The sequence below is a fragment of the Caretta caretta genome, chromosome 7 (assembly GCF_965140235.1).
Source record: "Caretta caretta isolate rCarCar2 chromosome 7, rCarCar1.hap1, whole genome shotgun sequence".
Lineage (NCBI taxonomy): Eukaryota > Metazoa > Chordata > Testudines > Cheloniidae > Caretta > Caretta caretta.
Genome location: NC_134212.1, coordinates 8,989,586 through 9,011,941, shown reverse-complemented (window position 1 = coordinate 9,011,941; position 22,356 = coordinate 8,989,586). Strand labels below are relative to the sequence as shown.

The 22,356-nt window shown below is 42.2% G+C and overlaps 1 protein-coding gene across 5 annotated transcripts in view; it reads left to right on the top strand.

Moving 5' to 3' along the window:
• TAFA4 (TAFA chemokine like family member 4) overlaps positions 1-22,356 on the top strand; it is a 109,298-nt gene that overhangs the window by 28,603 nt on the left and 58,339 nt on the right. For all 5 annotated transcript variants that reach the window (XM_048858770.2, XM_048858771.2, XM_048858768.2 and 2 more), the window contains 2 exons: positions 7,905-8,040; positions 12,934-13,049. In XM_048858770.2, the coding sequence (XP_048714727.1) occupies positions 7,961-8,040; positions 12,934-13,049 (196 nt within the window). In that variant the 5' untranslated portion in view covers positions 7,905-7,960. The remainder of the gene's footprint in view (positions 1-7,904; positions 8,041-12,933; positions 13,050-22,356) is intronic.

The following is a 22,356-nucleotide window of genomic DNA, read 5'->3' as shown; positions in this document are numbered from 1 at the left end:
GGTGTTATTACTGCCGTATATGGCATTAGTGACCCACTTACTGGAATGCTGTGTCCAGTTCTGGAGTCCACCCTTCAAAAAGGATGTTGGAAAGGTTGCAGAAAAGAGGTACAAGTGTGGAAAACCTGCCTGACCGGGAGAGACTAAAGTTTGTGAAAGAGAAGTTTAAGCAGTGACTTGATTCCCATCCGTAAGTACTGACACGGAGGGAAAGATTTCTGGTAGGGGAGGGCTCTTTAATATTTCAGAATAGGGCATAATGAGATCCACTGGGTGGAAGTTGAGGCTGGACAAATTGAGCATAGAAAAGGTGCAAATTTTTCATAATGAGGTTAATTAACCACAGGAACGACTTATCGAAGGATGTGGTGAATTCTCCTTCACTTCAAGTCTTTAAATCAATAATTATAATAGACTATCTAGCTCTCATCTAGCGTTGTATGGCTGTCTTTCTAAATGCTGTGCTCTAGCTCTAACAGAAGTTACGGGCCTGATGCAGGAATCACCAGGTGAGGCAGGAAGTCAGACTAGACTAGATGGCACCTTCTGGCCTTAAAAAAAAAATCTATGAAATGTGGTTGGGGTGGCTACAGGGGGCTAGATTGTGTCACAAGAACATGGCCCCTAAGAAAGGGCGACATGTTGCTTTTCCACTCCAGGAGCATAACAAGGAAAGAATTGTGGCTCATGGAGCCACAGTCCCCCTGCCTGTTTCACCCTTGCTTCTGGGTGGAAGGTAGTAACAGGGCTGGATTTAGGGCCAGGCAACCCAGGTGACTGCTTGGGGGCACCGGGCTTGGGGTGCTCTTTTAGTTGTTAGCAACAAAAGGGAAAAGAGAACTTTTTGAAGTAAAATGTTTCAGGTATTCCGTATGTGGGTTCATTTTTCACTAACCTCCTAGAATGTCCTGGACCTTTCTAGAATCTCATGGAACCTTCCAGGCATTCTTAAAATTAAAAAGCTTCTATAGAGGATACAATTTTTTTTTATTTGCTTATATATGTCATGCATAAATACATTTGCACGGTAGGATCTGTAAATCTGTATCATCTTAAATGACTGCGATAAATCATGCATACAAATTGTTTCTCAACGTCATGAAATGGGCTACAAATGCAATAAAAAAATAAGGTATTCAAAAGTTTAACAAATGGAGGGGAGGGGCACCAAAGACGCTCCTTGCCTGTGGCACCATTTGGTCTAGGGCCAGCTCAGGGTGGTAAGTACTTCTCTAGTCGCCTATAATATCTGCAAATCATGACCCCCTTTGCCATACGCTGCCTCAGCTCTGCCTACCCTCTCTTCACCTGCTCCCCAGGCTCCTGCTATGGGGGGCAAGGAGTAGGAGCTGTTCACCTCCTACATAGCCAAGTCCAAGAGGATAAGGGACAAGGGTCTTGATCCCTTTTCTGCCACTGCACAAGTATGCAGGCCAAGGTCTTGGGCAGAGTCTTCAGAGACAGCCAGCTATGCAAGAAGGCCTGCAGGTAGGCGGGCCACTTGTCCAGTTTTAAACTGGGCAGTCCTCCTTTTGGATGGTTTGTCTCCTGTGCAGTACTGAAACAAAATGGAACGTGAGGTTCCGCCCCCGCTGGTGTGACCTTACATCACCATGCATGCGAGGACACACTGGTGGTGGCGGGGCATACCATTCCTGGGAATATGTGAGTGGCCTCCCTGTAGTTCAGGACTGAATTGACAGAGTGGATCTTACTCGTGGCAGAGAAACGGTGCTCACAACATTTGTTTGGTGCCGGGGGGGGGGAAGGGGGATGACTGGAGGAGTCTGACACCAGCACATTAATATGATTAATGACAAAACTTAATTTGCACGGATGGCTCATTCGAACACAAAGGAGAACTCTCAAATGAGAGGCTTTGCAGCAAGCAGGCGACATTGAGGGGATTTCTCCAAGGGAGAGGCTGGTTCTGAGTTAGAACAATAAGGAGTGAGGTTTCAGAAGGAGCAGTTGCTGCGTATTCTATAGATGAGAGTTAATGAGATTTTTTTTCCAGTAATGTCGAAAGTTGGAACGGTTTAATATCGCTTTGCTAAATTATGTGTACACAGTCCAGGGCACTGCCTTATTTCACATCAGCCTGGGACTATATACTATAAAATTGCAATGAATTCCATTTAGGCCGTTTCCGATATCTTAAAACACAACTGTAATTACAGCGAATGGAAGAGTCAAGTGGCTTTGCTGGCACGACATTCTTTGGAAATATGTTTCTAGCCCACTAGGGGGCACCCATGTCCCACTAAAGGAAGGCTGAGCATTGTGAAGTATCTGCAAAGTATTTTCAGACTCTGTTTTTTTTTTTTTAACCTGCTCTTACCCTTTTAATCTGAACTTCGCCTCAGGATGGTTTGAAAGAGAAGTGATCGTATTATCTGTTGCCTTAAAAATACTTGGTTTGCTACACATTAAAAGGAAATAACGCCTATGTGGATGGCATTAAACAATTGCAGACGTATCTGATCAAATGATCTTAAATACAGTGAGAGAAGAATAGATTGCAACACCCCCCCACCCCCGTTGTATGAGTTTTGATTTATTTCAGGAATAAATGCTACATGTTAGTTTATTTCTCTTCACAGCAAAATGTTGTCAGTCACACAGGCATAGCTCTTATGTATGAGGACCTTCCCCCCCCCCCCCCATGCAAGGTGCTGCATTCCCTCAGTTCCCATTGACGCCACAAGGAGGTGCTCTGCACCATTCATGATCAACTATGAAATACCTGGCGCTTATATAGATGCTTTTCATCAGTAGATGGCAAAGGGATTTACAAAGGAGGTCAGTGTTCTTATCCACATTTTACTGCCTTATCCTCCATTTTAGATGGAGAAGTGGAGACACAAAGGGATGAGATGTCATGTCCGAGATATCCAGCAGGTTAATAGCAGAGCTGGGGATAGAACCCAGGGTTTGGGACTCCTCGTGCAGTGTGATAGCCACTAGACAAAATTGCCTGTCATTAGAGTCATAAGGAATGCTTGCTGCATTTAAAATCAGTTCACTGAATCAGGTGGTTTTAACTGGTGGAAACATTTCCTGAAGAATAAATTAGGTTTGGGATCGTTTTGAGAATTGCATCTTTGACACTCCGTTTAGATTACATGAAGAATTAGAGATGAGGGACAAAGTCCAATTAAATAACCTGGACTAATTAAAACAAACACACACAATTTTCTCTAGTAAAGATAATTAGGCCTTTGGCGATTAATAGCTAAATATCCACTACTGGTCACATTTGTTTAGTTCTAGAAATGGGCGGTCTCTCTTTAGGACAACTTGGACATTTTGTTTTAGCACTTTTAATGTCATGCCAGATGTTTTCCAATCAAACCTTAGCACTGAGCATGGATGGTTTTGAAATGTGTGGCCTGTAAAACTTGGACCTTAATCTCTTCCCCCGCCCCCTCCACTAACAAATTGCATATCTTGATAGCTACCCCCCATTATGCTTCATTTACTAAAATGTAATGGTTCAAAATGGTTAAATAAAGACCTTCAGTAGTTTAAGGAATTTCTCAGCTCTCATGCTGACAAATCTCCTTGTACAGTATATGGCATGTGAATTTATTTCATTTATGCAAATTATTTTACAGAAGAAGAGCCTCTTAAGAGATGGGCCATCTGTCTCTGTCTCTCTTCCCCCCCCCCTTTTTTTTTTTTTTAAATTGAGGACATATTGGGTACATTTCAAATTAAGGTCCTATTTATAAATTCTTGGACACCCTTATCATCTTTTAATAGCTCATTATAAAGGATGTTATAAAATGCACTGGTAATTACCTCTTCACAGACGTTAAAACTAGCTATAAAAAGATACTTTATAACATGCAACTATTGGCAGGAAAAAAGCCCACTTTTTTTTTTTTTGTACTTCTGTTTAGTTATCTGCCCCCCATCACCATTAGTGTCTCAGCACCTCACAATCTTCTAATGTATTTATCCTTACAACCTCCCACTGTGAAGCAGGGCAGTGTTTTGCAGTTAAGGAATTGAGGCACAGAGGGGTTAAGTGACTTGCCAGAGTCTGTAGGGGAGCCGGGACTTGACCCATCTTATTCAGCCTTTGCTCATGCTGGTAAGCTTTTACTCATGTGAACAGTCCCATTGGCTTCAGTGGAACTACTCATGTAAGTAAGTGCTCACCTGCATGAATAACGGTTGCATAATCTGTTTCAATGTCATAAATGGAAGCTTAATATAGGAATTAGATAAATTCATGGAAGATAGCCATTGATGGACCTATTAGCCAAGATGGTAAAGGATACAAACCCATGCTCTGGTGTCCCTAAGCCTCTGACTGCCAAATGCTGGGAATGGGCAACGGGATGGATCAGCTGATGATTGCCCTGTTCTGTTCATTCCCTCTGAAGCATCTGGCCTTGGCCACTGTCCGAGGACAGGATACTGAGCTAGGTGGACCTTTGGTCTGACCCAGTATGGCCTTTCTTGTGTTCTTAAGTATTTATTAACATGACAGTAACATATGTGGAAGTAAAAACCTTACGTTCTATGAAAGAACAGTTAAATTGCTGTCAATGTGCATCTAAGAAAACAGGTTGCTTGATTCAGATTCAGTTAATAGATGGATGGAACACTTACTCTGTACAACAAACCATCTTCATTTCACTGGTAGGCTAAAAGAGAATGAATTGTTGGACACCTGTTGTCTTGTACCATGTTGTTCAGGACAGGGAGTTGTCACTGGGTTCTGTAGTACTATTCTAGAGCATGAGGAGACGGAGGTTAAATGGACTTTGCATTTTCCATGTAACATGAGAGAGCTTTACAGTCTCCCCATTAAGTTAGGTTTTGAAATCGGGTTAATGAATAAGGGCATGATCTTACATTACTTACACATCTGAAAACCCCATTGAAAGGGTGCTCAGGGATGGCAGAACTGGGGTCCCTAGAGAGCCCTTCAGACTTACTGCAAACCCTTACTTATGCAAGTATATCAGGGGGCCAATCCTGCAAATTTCAGAGTGCCACCTACTGGTACTGAGCACCCACAATGCCCATGGGCCGGTTATTGCGAAGCACATCTCCAGTGAAGTAAAGGATCTGGCCCATTGAGGCCAGTTGCCATTAAGCCGCTCGCTCCCTTCCGGGATCAGGCTCTGAGCCTGTAACTGGCCAATGAGAGTATCGTTACCTGCCCCTGGCACTGGGGACTGGCTGCATTAGAAATCCAGACTTCCCCAGGAGAGATCTTGACTCGGAAGGTCAGGAGTAATTGTATTGTTTGTGCAATCTGTAAACAAGTAATTGTTCTGCTGCTGAAAGCGTTGCCACACCCGCTGGGTGATGCAAGAACCAGCATTAAAATCTGCCAAGGGGAACATTACTTATATGGAAAACAGGCACAAAACCCAGTGTCAGGACTAAAATCTTGGAATTTCTTTTAACATAATCAGGTGAGGATTTTTTTTTTTTCTATTTTCTTTCTCTTATTGACCTGAAGCAGCTAGTCTCGGCCCCATGACTGGATTGTGGCAATCCCGTCCCCACAAACAACCCCATTCTTTCAAGAAGTTTTGCATCCAGATAGCATGGGGAAGCCTTGAATTATGGTAGTGGCAGTGTCCTCAGTCTTTCTCTCTCTGTTTAGTGACTGCAAATTGGAATAACCCATACTTTGTTTTTCTTTAATCAGTAAACACACAGAGCAGGTTACAATAAAATTCTCTTTGCTTCTAGACAAACCTGCAGGATATATACACTAGTACATTTGAGTAGGAAACCGGTATGACCTAAAAACTTAGTAGTATAGTATGGTATTGATTTCTGAAAGGGCAATGTAAAAATATATCTGTCTAATTTGAAATGGACAAACATGTATCGGACACAAAACACATCAGTCATTCTCTCTTGTATTTAAAAAAAATCCTAGAATTTTTTTAACTAAAGCTGAGAAGTTTGTTTTTTCTTCACTCATATTTATAGAAGAAATTATTAATAAAGACAATAGATCTTTGTCTTCAGATGCCACCTTACTAAAACCTTTCTTGAATAGAGTTGCTGCATTGTTTGGATGCAGGCACATGCCAATACTCTCCATGTTGGTCAAACAAGGAAGAGGAAGAAAGTGATTTAATTTGTAGCTTGTTATCCTGATATTACTTTAATTCCAACAATTTCTATTTTTCTCACTGCAAACTGAACAGCAAAAGATCAACATTGCAAAGCATGGGCTTTCCTGCTCTGAGCATCAGCCACTGAAAGGCACCTGCTAACATGCTTTAATGACCCCAGAGATGCTATGCCCTCCAAAGGAAGGGTGTAATTTTGTATTTCTTAAAAGCAAATTCCTAATTGTTCCCATTGCATAGCAAAATAAGAATAGTGGTGATAGAAGAAAATAAGAAAAGGTCATTTTGATCACTCGGTAGGCAAAGAGCACATTATTGTGAGCGCTGACAAATTACACGGTGTCATATTTCTGATAGTGGAAGGTCAAGTTGAGCCCGGGGTAGGAGAGAGAACAAATATAAACAATAAAAGCAAAGGGACTCGAATTTTTATGCGATGAAATTTTCAGCTCATTATTTTATGGAACACATGTCAATAAAGCTATTAGAGTTTCTCTGCAGAACAATTTCTTGAAAATGCAGCTTCTGGAAAAACACACTTATCAGCATGAGATCTGGTGACTGTCACCGACTAGTCCTGATAGCAGACCCGGAGAATAATGTGATCCATTGTCAAAATGTAGCCATATGCCATCCTTCCGAACCTCTGTTCTTTAGATCCAGGGTGACGCTACTAATGTTGCAGTTAATTCAAAATGGGAATGGTGCAAGGTGTCATAATTGCAACTTGGTTTCAGTAAATGGAGTGCTTACTCCCCACCCATCTCCTACCCCTCCCTACCCTGAAACTGAACGGGGATGGGGGTGTGGATGTGTGATGCTGTCTCTGAACAGCTGGGATTTGGCCAGATGTGGAAATACTGGAGTTCTTCCAGTATTTCTGTTTCAACTGGACACCAAATGCACCAGGAATTTCCCAAGAAAGCCTTTTTAGTGAGATTTCCAGCCCAATTCTGCAGGCACCAGAGGTTTGGGTAATTCCTGAAATGCATCTGAACCTGTGGGACTCCAATAGCCCGTGGAGAGTTTCCCCCTGTGCTGGGGAACTCTTCTCTGCATCCTGCATTGGCCCCACCCACATCGTAAGAGGGAGGAGCGGGCATGACAATGGGTGGGTGGGGAGGTGGCCCAGCAGAATGGAGCTCTGTTATGCCTGCATAGAAGTTACAGCTGCATGGAGCAGCTCTATCTTGCACTGGGGCCAGGTTGCTGAGGAACAGGGAGAGAACAAATGGCTCTCTGCAATGCTTAGGTGGGATGCAGAATGTGCCCCATGGTGTTTACCTGATGGAATAAGAGACTGAAGTCAAAGGGCCTGATCCAAACCTTATTGATGTCAATGGGATTTTTTCCAGGGACGCCGATGGCCTTTGGTTTAGACCCTGAGCAGGACAGGAAGCAGACAATGTTTCAGGTGATCATGGGATCATAATGCCATTCCTAGGTCCCAGAGGGGTGAGGAGCCCTTCCCAATCCCTAGAACTTGCTTGGTGGCTGGGCAGCCTTATGGCTATAAGGAACTACATGTATGATCAAATACTGTATTCATTGTATTTATTATTTTTGAATGGGATGATCTCTGCATAGTTAATCCAGTGATCTTTCAAAACTGCCTTGTAATATTTTCTCTGTATACTTGAAAACAGTTTAACTAGCTCTCCAATACTTTGCTGCCTTTTGACTCTCATTGCATTGTAGATGGCACTGTAAAGCAATGATTTTGTTGACAGAACTCTATTAAACATCACCACTCCAAATTCTAATTGCTGTCTTATCTGGTTTCCTCTGCAGGTCCCCAGAGTGAAGGAAAATTTCTGAAATGCAGAAATGCTTGTTTGTAGCTGCAAATGGGAATTTGGAATAACTGTGAAAATCGCACTGAAATAATTGTGTTTGATTGGAACAAAATTCTTGCAAAGTCCCCAAGGTAAGACAACTTTTTATCTTTGGAATTGGCAATGAAGATTTGCCATTCTGGTTAGCAGTAATGCCCATTTGAATCTGTCAAAGGGAACAGACAACCCTTTAGCTCTCACCTTGCAGGGGGAAAGGGCCCAGGCCCTCAGTCGCCAGGAAACAGGGTGTTGGCCATTCTCTGTGTCCAGACCCCTGCACATACCTGCCCTCTGCAACAATCATACACCCTTATCCCACCACCTAGATACTTAGAAACTGCATAGGGGAAACTGAGGCACCCCCACACTATTCAGAGGAAACATTAAGAACAGTCCCGCTTCGTCACATCTCTCCCCCCTTTGAGACCGAACTGAGCAGGGTCACTTTAACTGAAATTCGAAGTCACCAACGTTCCCATGGATGCCCCAACATCTCTCCCGTTCCTTGGTGGGAGTTGCACCAGGCCCTTCCAGTTTCACGCCCTCCCTTAGGTCGGGGGTGGTCGATAGCACTCACATGCCGCATGTGGGAAGGTTTATGTGGCCCGTGCCCTTTTGCCACCCCAAAATCCCCCGGGGGCCAAACTGGGATCGGGTCTTCTCCCAGCGCTCCAGTCTGGAGGGCTGCAATTCGGGCTCTCTTGGTTAAGAGCCTGCATCTTGACCTGGGCCACATACTGTTCACTTCCAGAACTAGCATGGAGACATCCCTTTCTCCACAACCTTGTCTCCCCAACAAGCTGGCCAAGCACAGCCACTTGGTTATAGGACTGTTTAACTTTCTTAACAGCTTTCACCTCATTTTTGAGAGAGTTCTCCTGCTGACATCACCTGCTGCTAAATGTGGTGAAATGCCCACCTCCTATTATTTAGTGTCATCTCACTTCAGTTTTTTTTTTTCTTTTAAAAGAGATCTTTATACTAGTGAGTTGTGGACAACACCTTAGTCATTTTCTTATTCATGCAAAGGTTGTAGTGCTTAACTATACAGGTACAGTTAAATTGGTACAATACCCCCGAGTGGCAATGCATTTATATCCGTCTAAAGGTGCTTTATATTGGTACAGCTGTTTCTATATGATAATGGGAATAAGCTCTGCTGGTATAAGGCATCTTTTATACCAGTATAATTGCATCCATAGGACGAGTTGTAACTACATTAGATTTTGTACCAGTATAACTATTTCATTTAGGGAGTTGATTTGTTTTATTATGTGTAGGCCAGGCCTCAGTGAAAGAATTTGTCTCATATTGGTCAAGAGGGCCTTGAACTGAAATCCTGGATTCACGCCTCCTCTGACCTTTGCAGGGGTTCCATATTCACATCTACAGCCCAGGCTCCTCTCTCTAGATCAGTACATTTAAGAACTTTTTGCCTTTTTTAGAGAGTAATTGCATGATACGGTGGGCAGCAAACTGCTCCTCCCTGCATTGCCTAAAACTTGGCAGGTTGCGGAGGCCAGATTTTCAGCCAAGTCCAGCACTCCTAATTGGAGCCAGATTTTTAAAAGAGCTCAACTTCCATTTAAGCACCTACATGAGGGCTAGGTTTTCAAGAGTGCTCAGCACCCGGCTGCTTTTATCGAGAACAATGGAGAATCAGCTTCCTCCCTCAGTGAGAATAATGGGAGCTGCGGGAGCCGGAGCACTTTACTTAGATGTCCAAATGAGGTAGGAAGAATTTTCAAAAATCTGCATCCTTGTGCCTGATTGTCAGATCTTGGAGACTCCCCTTAACTTCGCCTGGAGTTGTGGGTGCCCAGCAGTTCTGAAAATCAGGCTCCAAATGTTTAAATTCTAAGGGTCTAAGTCTGCTTTCAGTTACACTGTTGTGCGTCTGCAGGAACACCGCTGGCTTCAGTCATGCTCCTTCAGGTTTACAGCAGGGAAACTGAGGTCTGAATTGGGTTAGCAGCAGATAGTTTGGTCTGTTTCCAACGTTTATGCTCAGAACAATTGAATGATCTTGATGACCAGAATAACCGCATATATCCAAGCTACATATTTTGTGTGCACTATTAAACACCGTGCTAATCATGGACTCCAGATCAAGCATTCAGGGGCATTTGAAGCAAGGGAAGTGTGAAGGTGAAATTCTGCTCTCTGTTAAGCAGTGACTCCCCTTCGAAGACTATGGGGATAAATAAAAGAAGGATCTGGCCTATAGTTATCTTGGCAGAGGTAAGCGGATTCTAAAGCCTAGCTGAGTAGGTTATTATTTTTTTTTCTGATTGCCATAGACTTCAACCAGGATCAGGCCCTAGCTGAAAACACTGATTATCCCTCTTACACCAGATTCACAGATTCACTTTAATGGAGTTGCTGGATTCAGACTGGTTTAAGTGAGAGGTGACTCAAACCCCAGACTGATCGGTGGAAATGGAGCTCCTCAAAGTTTAACAGCTGGCCCAGTCCTGAATGAGTTCCACATGGGGAGTACTTCCAATGCATGGCCCAGTGTGAGTCTCCATTTTGTGGGTCTGATCCTCATTTACACCAAGACTCCTTTTACACCATTGTAGCTGTGTAAATGGGAATCAGGCCCTGTGTGTTTCCCCTTTTACAGCTTTGTTTGCACAGCGTAACCACACACTGGCTTCAAGAGGCAGGTAGCTGCTTACGATAGGCAGACATCTCCTTCCCTTTAAAGAAGATCTTAAACTCTTGTCTGGCTGCTCTAAGTATAACTCCATTTTCTTAAATCAGTGGACACTGTTTACTTTTTAAATAGTCACCGTACAACAAAGATGGTTTATAAAAGAAATTTGCGGGGAGCAGCAGATGCTGCAAGGACAGCTGAGCAGGCACTGATCAGTTTACTTTTCACCAGTAAAAAGAAGAGGAGGACTTGTGGCACCTTAGAGACTAACCAATTTATTTGAGCATGAGCTTTCGTGAGCTACAGCTCACTTCATTGGATGCATACTGTGGAAAATACAGAAGATGTTTTTATACACACAAACCAGGAAAAAATGGGTGTTTATCACTACAAAAGGTTTCTCTCCCCCCACCCCACTCTCCTGCTGGTAATAGCTTATCTAAAGTGATCACTCTCCTTACAATATATATTATAACAAGATCATAAACACCCATTTTTTCATGGTTTGTGTGTATAAAAACATCTTCTGTATTTTCCACAGTATGCATCCGATGAAGTGAGCTGTAGCTCACGAAAGCTTATGCTCAGATACATTAGTTAATCTCTAAGGTGCCACAAGTCCTCCTTTTCTTTTTGCGAATACAGACTAACACGGCTGTTACTCTGAATTCTTCACCAGTGTATTTTTTTTTTTCAATCGTAAGATAATGGGTGTTGCTAAAATATATTTACAACAGGCTCTTAGCCTGATGGTTTGTGATATTGCAAAGTACTCCTGTGAGCTGTTTGGGCCGTACCAATATTGCCACTAATGAAAAAGCAGAGAAGGAAATGCAGGAAAGGAAAAAGAGGCAAGTCGTTCTAAATGAGAAAACATGAGATCTGGGTTTTGATGGGGTATGGATTTTAAATGTTTAAAATCAAATGGAAATGCTTTCTCAAGCCGTTATGGTCGAGGTGTCCAGTTCGTGAGGTCTCCTCTTTATATAATTTGTAAACATTCAGAATGTTCGCCCACTTGCGTGATCTGATTAGCCTTTAGCCTTTAGATTATAAAGCCTTTAGATTATATTACTATAGCCTTTAGATTATAAAGTTTGACTTTATAATCGAATAAACAAACTGCCTTGCAATTGCGTCGGGAAAGCTGAACTGAAATCTGCGCCAAAAAAAAAAAGAGGACCATGTAGTTTTGTGGTGTTCATTTTTTTGAGTGGTGGTTTGGTATCAATAAGAATGCTCAAGGTAGACTTTTCCAAATCCCAGCATGCTGGTTAACTGCAGATCAGGAGTTGCTGCTCTGAAAACCGTATTTAGTTCAATTTATGCACATCCATAAACTAATTTTGAATTCGTTTGAGACATTCTCGCATACAGCATTTGCTGAAAAGATGGAATCTAAGGGTACAAGTGCACAGCACACTCTTGGGTACTTTGTATAAATAATACATCATCATAATTCAATTTAAGAAAATGATCACATTACCTTTCCACATGATGAATGCTACTCTGGAAGCCATGGCAGAGGAATGAAAGCCGGGAAGACCTGGGCACTAACCTGCCCTCCATTGGGCCTGATTCTGCCACCCTTACATGGCAATGTATCTTACTCCTCAAATAGTCCCACTGATTTCCTTGGAATGAGCTGTGGAATAATTTGCTACTCAGCATGAATGAGAATACAGGAATCTGACCTTTTATATTGCAGCAGTGCTGTGAGGAGCAGTTCCCCAACACCTTGATGTGGTAGGCAATGCTTGCAAAGCAGATTGCGGCCAGGTTTCTACCCGGGCTCAGCCCCCATTATTCTCAATTGGAGCTGTTGCATACTGAGTCTTTTGTAAAAAACCCAGCTACTTCACTTAAGTGCCTAAATGGGAGCTGAGCTTTTATTTTGAAAATGTGTTCTGAAAATTTATTAAATCATAAAGGGATTTTCCTGTTCTGTTTCTGAATCTGAGCTGGGTCCAGTTTAAGACCTCACCTGCTCAAAGTAACATTCAATCTGTAGATATTTAAATTTAATGTTGCTTTGAGTGTGCAAGGTTCTTACTTTTAAACCTCAGATTCACAGAACCTAATGAAGTCACTAAGAACGTACATGGGTGTGTCAATAACCACTGCAGCGCTTCTAATGATGAAACACGCTTAGCAAGGAATTGATCCCAACCCAATTGTGAATTTGATTTTTGTCAGTATTACCTGGTAATAAACCATTTCAATCACTCGTCGGCATCTTTTCAGCTTTCCTCTTCCCAGAAGCATTTTTACACTGTTCCCTAGTTATATTGTTCTTTCACGCAGCTGCTTTCTTTTCTGCCTACAGGATGAGATTCTGTGCCAAATCAATGCTGCTATCTCACTGGCTCTTTCTGGTCTATGTGTTAATGGTGTGCTGTAAATTGTTGTCCGCCTCTAGCCACCATCCCCGAGGGCACACAGGTAGGAGCTTTTAAACTCATTACATGCCACTGAGACCAATTAATAACACTTGCAGAACGTTAGAGTCCACTTTTTAGCCATGGATAATTGATGAAGCTGTTGACAATGTGTTATAATCAGTGTGAAAGGTTAAAATAACAGCAAAAAAGAGTTGTAATTTTATGTAGTGCTGTTCACAAGGCAGTTTTGGAGCAACTTCACAGTTGTTAAGATTTTGGGACTTTATTTTTTATCATTTTCCTTTTTTTTTTAAAAATCTTAAACAGTTATACGGATAGTTTCTGTTAATGTAGGCCCTTATCAATGGAAAGATTCCTATTGGATCAGGCCCTTAGTGCTACCCGAGTCAATCCTTCCATTAAATTACCCATACCCTTCTTGTTAAATTAATCCTTACTGTATATTATCCATTTCCCTAGCATGGGTATTGAGGCAAACAGTGAGAAGATATGATTTGAATCAGAAGAGGAAGTTGCTTTCTTGCTATGTTAGATGGTAGCACTCTTATCTCTAAATGAGAACCTCAAGTCTGGCTCAAGTCTGATTCCCAGACTTGGGCTCATTCCCAGTGCTAACTCTGCTGTTCAGTACTAGAAAGTGGAGCTTCATTTGTTAGAGGTTCCATCTTTTAGGTGAAACAATACATTGATGTTCTTCCTAAGCCTCTTCCAGTGATTTGTCCAGGTGGAAGCTAAAGGATCCCTGTGTTCTTGCCAAAACCTTCTCTAATTAAAACAAGTTCCAGCAACCTGGATTTGAACTCCATACAGCTGCTGTATTTGTCTACATGCTCATGCTAATCAGCATTGTTGCGTCTTGAAGAGTTGTACAAAGCACTAACTTGGATTTGTACTATAAATAACAATCAGCTGCCACCCAGGTATCACCTGGGGTTCTCCAACATGTGAAGCCTCTTTATCAGGCTGCTGTGTGTTACCTGGCACTGTTTTTGCAACTTGAAAACATTGAGTGCACTGATTGATTCATGAGCTATTGCAATTTAACCTTTCTGTTGTTCAGAAAAGGTCTCAAGCTCACTTCGATGCCTGGAGTAGTAGGATTTATGGGAAATTAAACAGAAAAGAAACGGTAAACATTAGTTATTTGAGGGCTGATATTTGCTGGGGAAAACTGACATAGCTCCAGTCATGTCAGTAGGAATGAACTGATTTACACTAGCTGTGGATACGGCCTAATATGTATGGTTGGATGTAAATCTGATCTGAAACAGACGTGATAGCTTGGTAGTACGTGTGCTGGAAGTGCTTGGTTGCTGCTGCTTGCACCAACTGATAGATGACCTTCTAATTAGGTAAGACACACTGTAAAACGTTCTGTACCTGGCTAAAAAGTTTCAGCACTACTTCAGTTAATTGAACATCATAGGATGATCTAGTGCTACCCTTGTCTCTCAGGTAGTCCTTTTCCTCCTCTGTGGAAATGGCTCACATTACAGGGGAAAGATTGGTTACAGACAATTGCACATTGACCAAGGGAAGGATTGGATGCAGACAATTGAGTGTGGCCTCTCCTGAAAAGTCATTTCTGAGCAGTAGGTTCCTGCTGACACAACAGTTGAATTTTCTTTCTAGAATGCAAGAAAATTAGCAGTCGGAAAACACGCTTCTATAGATGTTGTCATTCAACCAAGAATTCAATCACAGCCTTGTAAAAATTAGCTTTTTCATGCCTTTTAAACTGCACTTTACAGACAATCCCAAGGGAAATACCTGTGACAGGAAGAGAACATCTATTATGTGTATGCATGATGGGTGTTTATGAAACAGTGCAAATTATGTCACTTTGCATGTCAGAATACTTAATTGCATATTTTGAGTTGACAAAAAAATTCTCTCTCTCCATATCAAGCAGCTATTGTAGAGTATAAGCAACCTACTTGAAAATTACATCAATCTGCTTAAGTGGATCACTCTTGGGTTGGTCCAAGACACATACAACTAATAGACTCTTAAACTTTTGCTTTTTATGATAAATTAGGCCAGAATCTGTGGTGCGAACTCAGGCAGAGCTCCCATTCAACTGGAATTTGACCTTTGTTTTATATAAGACTGTATATTTAAGTGATTAAACTTATCTATTAGTACAGAAGCAATGACCCAATTCTTGGGTGGAGGTCTAGGAAAACATCGATAGGCTGCTTTCAAAGTGGCTGGGAGAAAGTGTTAACCATGGAGGCACTGAGAGGGCATAAGAACAAATTCAACCTTTCATCTCAGTGCAGAAATCGTCCTTCGCCCCTTTGTCAAATAGCTGCAGTGTGTCGTTCACATGGGGAGATAAGAAATATGTCTCACTACAGTGACATTACAATGGAAATCTGAGCAAAAGTTAAAACTGCACCATCTGTGTTCTGTGTTCGAGTTCACTGTACACCAGGAATGATCGAGGGGAAGAGACTCACAGATTAGACCTTCCTTCCCGACATTCTGCTCCCAAAGAGCTGTTCTTTAGTTCCAGCAACTTCTGAGGATTTTGTACCTTCTCCCTCCAGCCCCAAAACAGCACCACTGTTTTACAAAAGTGATCGTGTAAGAGGAACCTTTTGCCAGTAGGTAGTAATGTTCAGTCTCCCTTTTAAGAATAGTTTCACTTTAACAGGAGTCCACAGAGCTTGGTCTGGATAGACTCCAGAAGGAGAGGCTGCACACCTTCTGAGAAATGCTTATGCACACTGAACAGGTAACATTACAGCATGTTCATAGTATCCCCCAGGGGCCTAGCTTTTCAAAAGAAACTAGTGGTTTTGGGTGCCCAGTTTGAAACACCTTAAAAGGACCTGACTTTCAGAAAGTGCTGAGCATCCACCCCTGAAAATCAGGCCCCCTAAAATGTCTCAAGTTCCCAAAGCACTGGTCACTTGTGAAAATGTAGATCCAAATACCAGTATTATTACTGAGGAAGGTGATTAACCCCTAATGACGGGCTGGTAGGATTCAAGCTGGAAAACCCTGTTAGGTTCCCCCCCCCTCCCCTTTTTAAGACCCTGATTCAAGGAGAGACTCCCATTGACCTCACTGGTGTTTGTATTCTTTATGGCCCAGACCAAGTTCTATAGCAGTCTCACCAATACTCCGCTTGCACGAGTGACTCTGTCCATAAGAAGCCAGCAATCAGCAGAATGCTGTCAAAGTGGAGAAGGTATCCTGGAACATCTTGTCTGAGAAATAGGATCTAGGCACTACAGTAATACTGTCAAGGTTCCTCCCCCTCTCTGAACTCTAGGGTACAGATGTGGGGACCTGCATGAAAAACCTCCTAAGCTTATCTTTACCAGCTTAGGTCAAAACTTCCCCAAGGTACAAAATATTACACCCGTTATCCTTGGACTGGCCGCTACCACCACCAAACTAATACTGGTTACTGGGGAAGAGCTGTTTGGACGCGTCTTTCCCCCCAAAATACTTCCCAAAACCTTGCACCCCACTTCCTGGACAAGGTTTGGTAAAAAGCCTCACCAATTTGCCTAGGTGACTACAGACCCAGACCCTTGGATCTTAAGAACAATGAACAATCCTCCCAACACTTGCACCCCCCCCTTTCCTGGGAAATGTTGGATAAAAAGCCTCACCAATTTGCATAGGTGACCACAGACCCAAACCCTTAGATCTGAGAACAATGAAAAAGCATTCAGTTTTTTACAAGAAGACTTTTTTAATAAAAAATAGAAGTAAATAGAAATAAAGAAATCCCCCCTGTAAAATCAGGATGGTAGATATCTTACAGGGTAATTAGATTCAAAAACATAGAGAACCCCTCTAAGCAAAATCTTAAGTTACAAAAAAGATACACAGACAGAAATAGTTATTCTATTCAGCACAATTCTTTTCTCAGCCATTTAAAGAAATCATAATCTAACACATACCTAGCTGGATTACTTACTAAAAGGTCTAAGACTCCATTCCTGTTCTGTCCCTGGCAAGAAGCAGCATACAGACAGACAGAGACCCTTTGTTTCTCTCCCTCCTCCCAGCTTTTGAAAGTATCTTGTCTCCTCATTGGTCATTTTGGTCAGGTGCCAGCGAGGTTACCTTTAGCTTCTTAACCCTTTACAGGTGAGAGGAGCTTTCCCCTGGCCAGGAGGGATTTCAAAGGGGTTTACCCTTCCCTTTATATTTATGACAAATACGAAGACTAGAAAAGCCAAGGGTTAATCTTTGCACCCTCTCTCTCTGTACTGCCCCACTGCTCTGTCTCCCTTTGTTTTGCAAAACATCCTTCACTGCTGGAAGGCAGCAACACAGAATAGACTGTCCAGATACAATGCATTAAAACTAGAGCTCCGCGATCCTGATCTTGACCCCAACATAGAGGCTTGGGCTTGTTTGTAATTAAAATAGTGTAATCTGTTTGACGTACATTTCGAAAACATGCTTTAAGACAGAGGTAAATAAGCAACAAGCAGGAAGAAATATCATCCCTATACTGTGCTGGAATGGGGTGGGGCCACTTTTACTCCAACAAGGTATCGTTTCTGTCTTTGTTCAGCAGTCCTAGATGGCAAGTTAGAATGTGTGGAATAAATGCTTTCTCAGGTAACCGCTAATTTATAGGCAAGATTTGCAGGTCAGTTATTTTTTGTTCACTGCCTCTATCACAAGCCAACTGAGTAGCTTTGGCTTTCTTCATGCTGTGCCTTGTTCCTTTACTAGCTACCTGAAGTGCTCCCACCCTGGGTCTGCTTGCAAGTGGCTGGGTAGTGTGACCAAATAATACTTGGCTTGTTCTTACCCAGCAATGGAAAATCCGTGCTCTGAAGCCCGCAACCTTCTCTAGCGACTCCTTAAAGCAGAGCCCTGCTCTGTATGGTTTACACAGGAACAGCGATTTATAGTGAATGCAAGGGCCAGCTTTCATTTGCAAACTCTGATGGGGCAGGATTGTACTCATATTGATGACCATTTTCTGGGATTCCACCAGTGTTCTACTTTGCATTTTTTAAGTGATGCATGAATAGGGAACACCAAGATATGTAACGGCTTGGTTTTTATACAAACCATCTTAATGAATAATACAGGAGACATCGAAAACAAAGACTCTCCCTTCTTGCTTGCTGGGCTTAGGGAAAGAAGTGGCTTTTTCAAATGTGCTTTCCCCCCTTCTCGCAGTGCTTTCCTGGGAGGTGTTAGCTCTGCCTAGCAGTGGGACCATCAAATTAAGTCCTTCGTCCGCCATGCGAGAACCTCCTGTCATTTAGTGTGTGCGAGTGTTGTATGTGTATGGGCAGGGACCAAAGAGCTACCGTTGATGGACTGGCAGACTGTCTGCAGCACCAGAAGAGAATGTTTGGAAAATCATATCTTTAACCAACCCCCTTTCTGTTTAGCAAACCAAAGCTGAAGAAGCAATCATCAGCCTGGCAAAAGCTAGTGTAATGCACGGGCAAAGTGTGTACTGTCCCCCTCTCTAGTGGTTAGTTAAGTACAAGATAATGGCCTACTATAGCTGACAGCCTAACTGCTATCAGGAGTTAATGGGTGTGTGTGTGTGTGTGTGGTGTTGGGGAAATATTACATAAGTAAAGTAGGGTATGGTTTTGGGAATCTGATCAGAAACAGGGGAAAGAGTAGTGTAGCAACACAGTAAAAGTCTGAAAGAGTGTGTGTGTGTGTGTGTGTGTGTGTGCGCGTGTGTGTGAGAAGGACTGGATGTTGTTGGGGTGGATTAGGGAGCCGAGTGGCAGCCAGCAGAACAAATGAAATCTTTGTAACCAGAAGGGCAAAAAACAGAGGGTCATTCCTTAAGCACAAAACTGCAATTTGTGTTTCAGTGTATATGTCTAACAGTGTTTGCTCTGCTGAGATTCCTTCTCATTCCTATGAACTTGAAATGTCATTGTCACTGAAACTGAAATTCAAATGTATCTTTCTAGTAAGATCAGTGAGGGACATTCTCCTCTCTTGATCATGTTTTTGTATCAGGCTTTTTTGCTGCAGACTCAAGACAACAGTTCAGCTCAGCCATGAAGACTGTCAACTTCATGGGTGAAATCCTGCTCCCATTGAAGTCAGTGGCAAAACTCTCATTTGACTTCACTGGTGCCTAGACTTCACCCTATGTGTTTGATTGAACACCTTAGATTGCAAAAAATGCAGTCATGCAATGCATGCCACCAACAATGCAGCTTTCTGGCAAGAACCCTCCTGCTGTGGTTCTCCCCATGACATTTGCATGTATGGGGACAGTCGTCGTTCCAAGCTGAAGGTGCTTTAGTCAAAGTGTACTTCCAGCAGCCTTTCAGTTCCACTAGAGGGCCCTGTGATGCTAAAAACCAGCTCTGATAATGCAGAATAGCAGACAGGCAGGAAGCTCTGTCTCATGATCTAAGTCATAACTGTGCATTTTACTAATTAGAATTGTGAGCCCTTTGTATTTCCATGAGGCAGACATGGTTAGTGTACAATATGCTTTAGCCCTTTGTTCTATTTAGCTCCTCTTATGTCTTAATGTTTTATTCAGTGTTCGCAAAAAGAAAAGGAGGACTTGTGGCACCTTAGAGACTAACCAATTTATTTGAGCATAAGCTTTCGTGAGCTATAGCTCACTTCATCGGATGCATACTGTGGAAAATACAGAAGATGTTTTTATACACACAGATCATGAAAAAAAAAATGAGTGTTTATCACTACAAAAGGTTTTCTCTCCTTCCCACTCCACTCTCCTGCTGGTAATAGCTTATCTAAAGTGATCACTCTCCTTACAATGTGTATGATAATCAAGGTGGGCCATTTCCAGCACAAATCCAGGTCGCGTTCCCCTCTCCCGGAGAAAACCTGGATTTGTGCTGGAAATGGCCCACCTTGATTATCATACACATTGTAAGGAGAGTGATCACTTTAGATAAGCTATTACCAGCAGGAGAGTGGGGTGGGGGGAGAGAAAACCTTTTGTAGTGATAAACACTCATTTTTTTTTTCATGATCTGTGTGTATAAAAACATCTTCTGTATTTTCCACAGTATGCATCCGATGAAGTGAGCTGTAGCTCATGAAAGCTTATGCTCAAATAAATTGGTTAGTCTCTAAGGTGCCACAAGTACTCCTTTTCTTTTTGCGAATACAGACTAACAGGGCTGTTACTCTGAAACCTGTTGTTCAGTGTTTGTTTTATTACACTGCTACCAAATATAAAGGTAGCCGCAATATGAAGTCCTGGCTCTTCAAGTACTAAAGTGCGAAAGGCAACTCCGTTTTAACAATAGGATCCCTTTACAAAGACAGAGTTCTCTGCGGGAAATTTTTTTATGAGCAGAAATAGAAGGAAAAAAACCTTGTTCCTATTTTCTGTAGTGTTTATTCATTTTGAATAACAATAGGGGCTTGGTACGCAGAGGATAGATTTTGACAAAGACTTCATTTTGGATGCATGGGTCTGCTACCACTAGGAAGTAATTCAACGTTAATTTGGTCTTTTTATAATGTGAAATATAGCCTCTGGTGTAGTTTTCCACAAAAGTGCACTTTCGCCTTGTGGAATGTGATCGTATGTGAATAGACTTGTGTATTGTAAAAACCCAGAAAAAATTAGATTAACTGATTAATGCAAAGCTTTTGCATAACGTGTTTCAGGATCCTGAAAAAAATACTGTCCTTTCTCAAAGGAAGGGGGGCTTTCTGAATGATTGTCTCATTTAACATACACACGGCCAACTACAGTGTAGCAATCTGTGTAGCACGAGGCTGAAATTATGCTCTTTCCCACAATATCAAGGTGACCTTATTCTAAAGCCATTGGGAAAAGCTTGTGAAAATACCAACTTATTTTATTCATTTTACATTGACAGCGTCATTTTTTATAAGCGAGCTATCTGCAATAAATGATACAGCCTCACATCTCATTGACCAAAGTCCTCACCAAGCGGGTTTTTTTTCCTCTTTGCCTGATCTATTTTTTATAACTGTTTGGGCTTTTTTTAAAAAAAGAAAAAGCTGTAAAAGAGCAGGATCATGCAAATATGAAGGGAATGGAAGCAGTTTCTTCTGTTGCACTAGAAGGCTGGTGTGGCTGGAGCCTGGACCTGCTTGATAAATCAAAATCCTCAGCCAGAATGGAAAGGAATCTCCTCTTCAGCATTCATATGAGTGAACTGAGCATGGTAGCAATGGAGCATGAGGGGGAGCAGGTTTTACTTCTTGGATGGTGGCTGGCACTCATGACAACCTTGTGAGGTGTGCCGGGGAAGTCAACCAGTCATTAATGTGTCCAGTATTTCTAGTGAAGACAGAACTGGGGAGGAAGGAAGGTTCTGGGGCCTTGAACTGGAAATCGGACAATTCCAATTCGATTCCTGGCTCTTACAGGCTTCCCAGGTGACCTGTTGCTTTAATTTAGATGTTCTACATAGGCCCAAAAGGTCAAAAGTTTTAACATGACCCTGTCACTGTCCAGCATTAAACCATTTTAAACAAGGTTCAGGGTTTGATATACAGAGACCTCAGGGCTGCTTAGTACCATGGCAAAAATACCATTAAAATAATTTAAACCTTTTATTAAAGATACAGAAAAGATGGAAAAAGCATTGACACATTTCAAATGTAAAGTATGCCTTTAGGCTTTTGTTTAAACCATATCCTAGGTTTCTGTTTCCTTTCCCTTTTAACTGGAGAGGTTTTGTAAGGAAAAGTGGCTTGTTTGACAGTCTTTGAGATGGTAATACCTGTCCTTTCTGGGGAAAGGAGGAGAAGTGAGTTGGGATGGGCTGGAGCTTGTATCGTTAAAGTCTGATTCTGTTTCCTGGAAGATAAAACGAGATGCACGTGGAAGGGGAAAGAAAAGAACAGTGAAGATAGTTACATTTTCTATCTTTGGTGTTGAGTCTCACATGCAGCCTCGCTGCTGGAAAACCACAGGCACTGCACAATGTCTCATCAGCCACTTCGAGACCTGGCGAACTTGTACCAGCATTGGGCTGTTTAGGGCATTGCTTTTAGCAGCCTCTCTGGTCACCGGCTCAGAGAAGCATTGCAAAATATACAGTCTTGGGTGGCTAAGCCAGTCTCTGATTAGACTGAAGGCCAAAGGAGAAGGATAGGAAAGAGAAGAAATAAGATGGAGAAGAAAAAGTACTCTGTGTGTGAGAGAGAGAGAGAGAGAGACACACACACAGTCTCACATCCCAGGTGGTGGTTGGGATTCATCTTGATCCGGTGGAACTGGTGATGTCATCACAGTCCCTCTCTTGGCCTGGTCTGGTCAGGACATTTCTTGAGACTCACTGTATACTCCTAGGGACATTCTGTGCCAAAACACTAAAAATCCCACACACTATTTTTAAATTCTGCAAAATTCT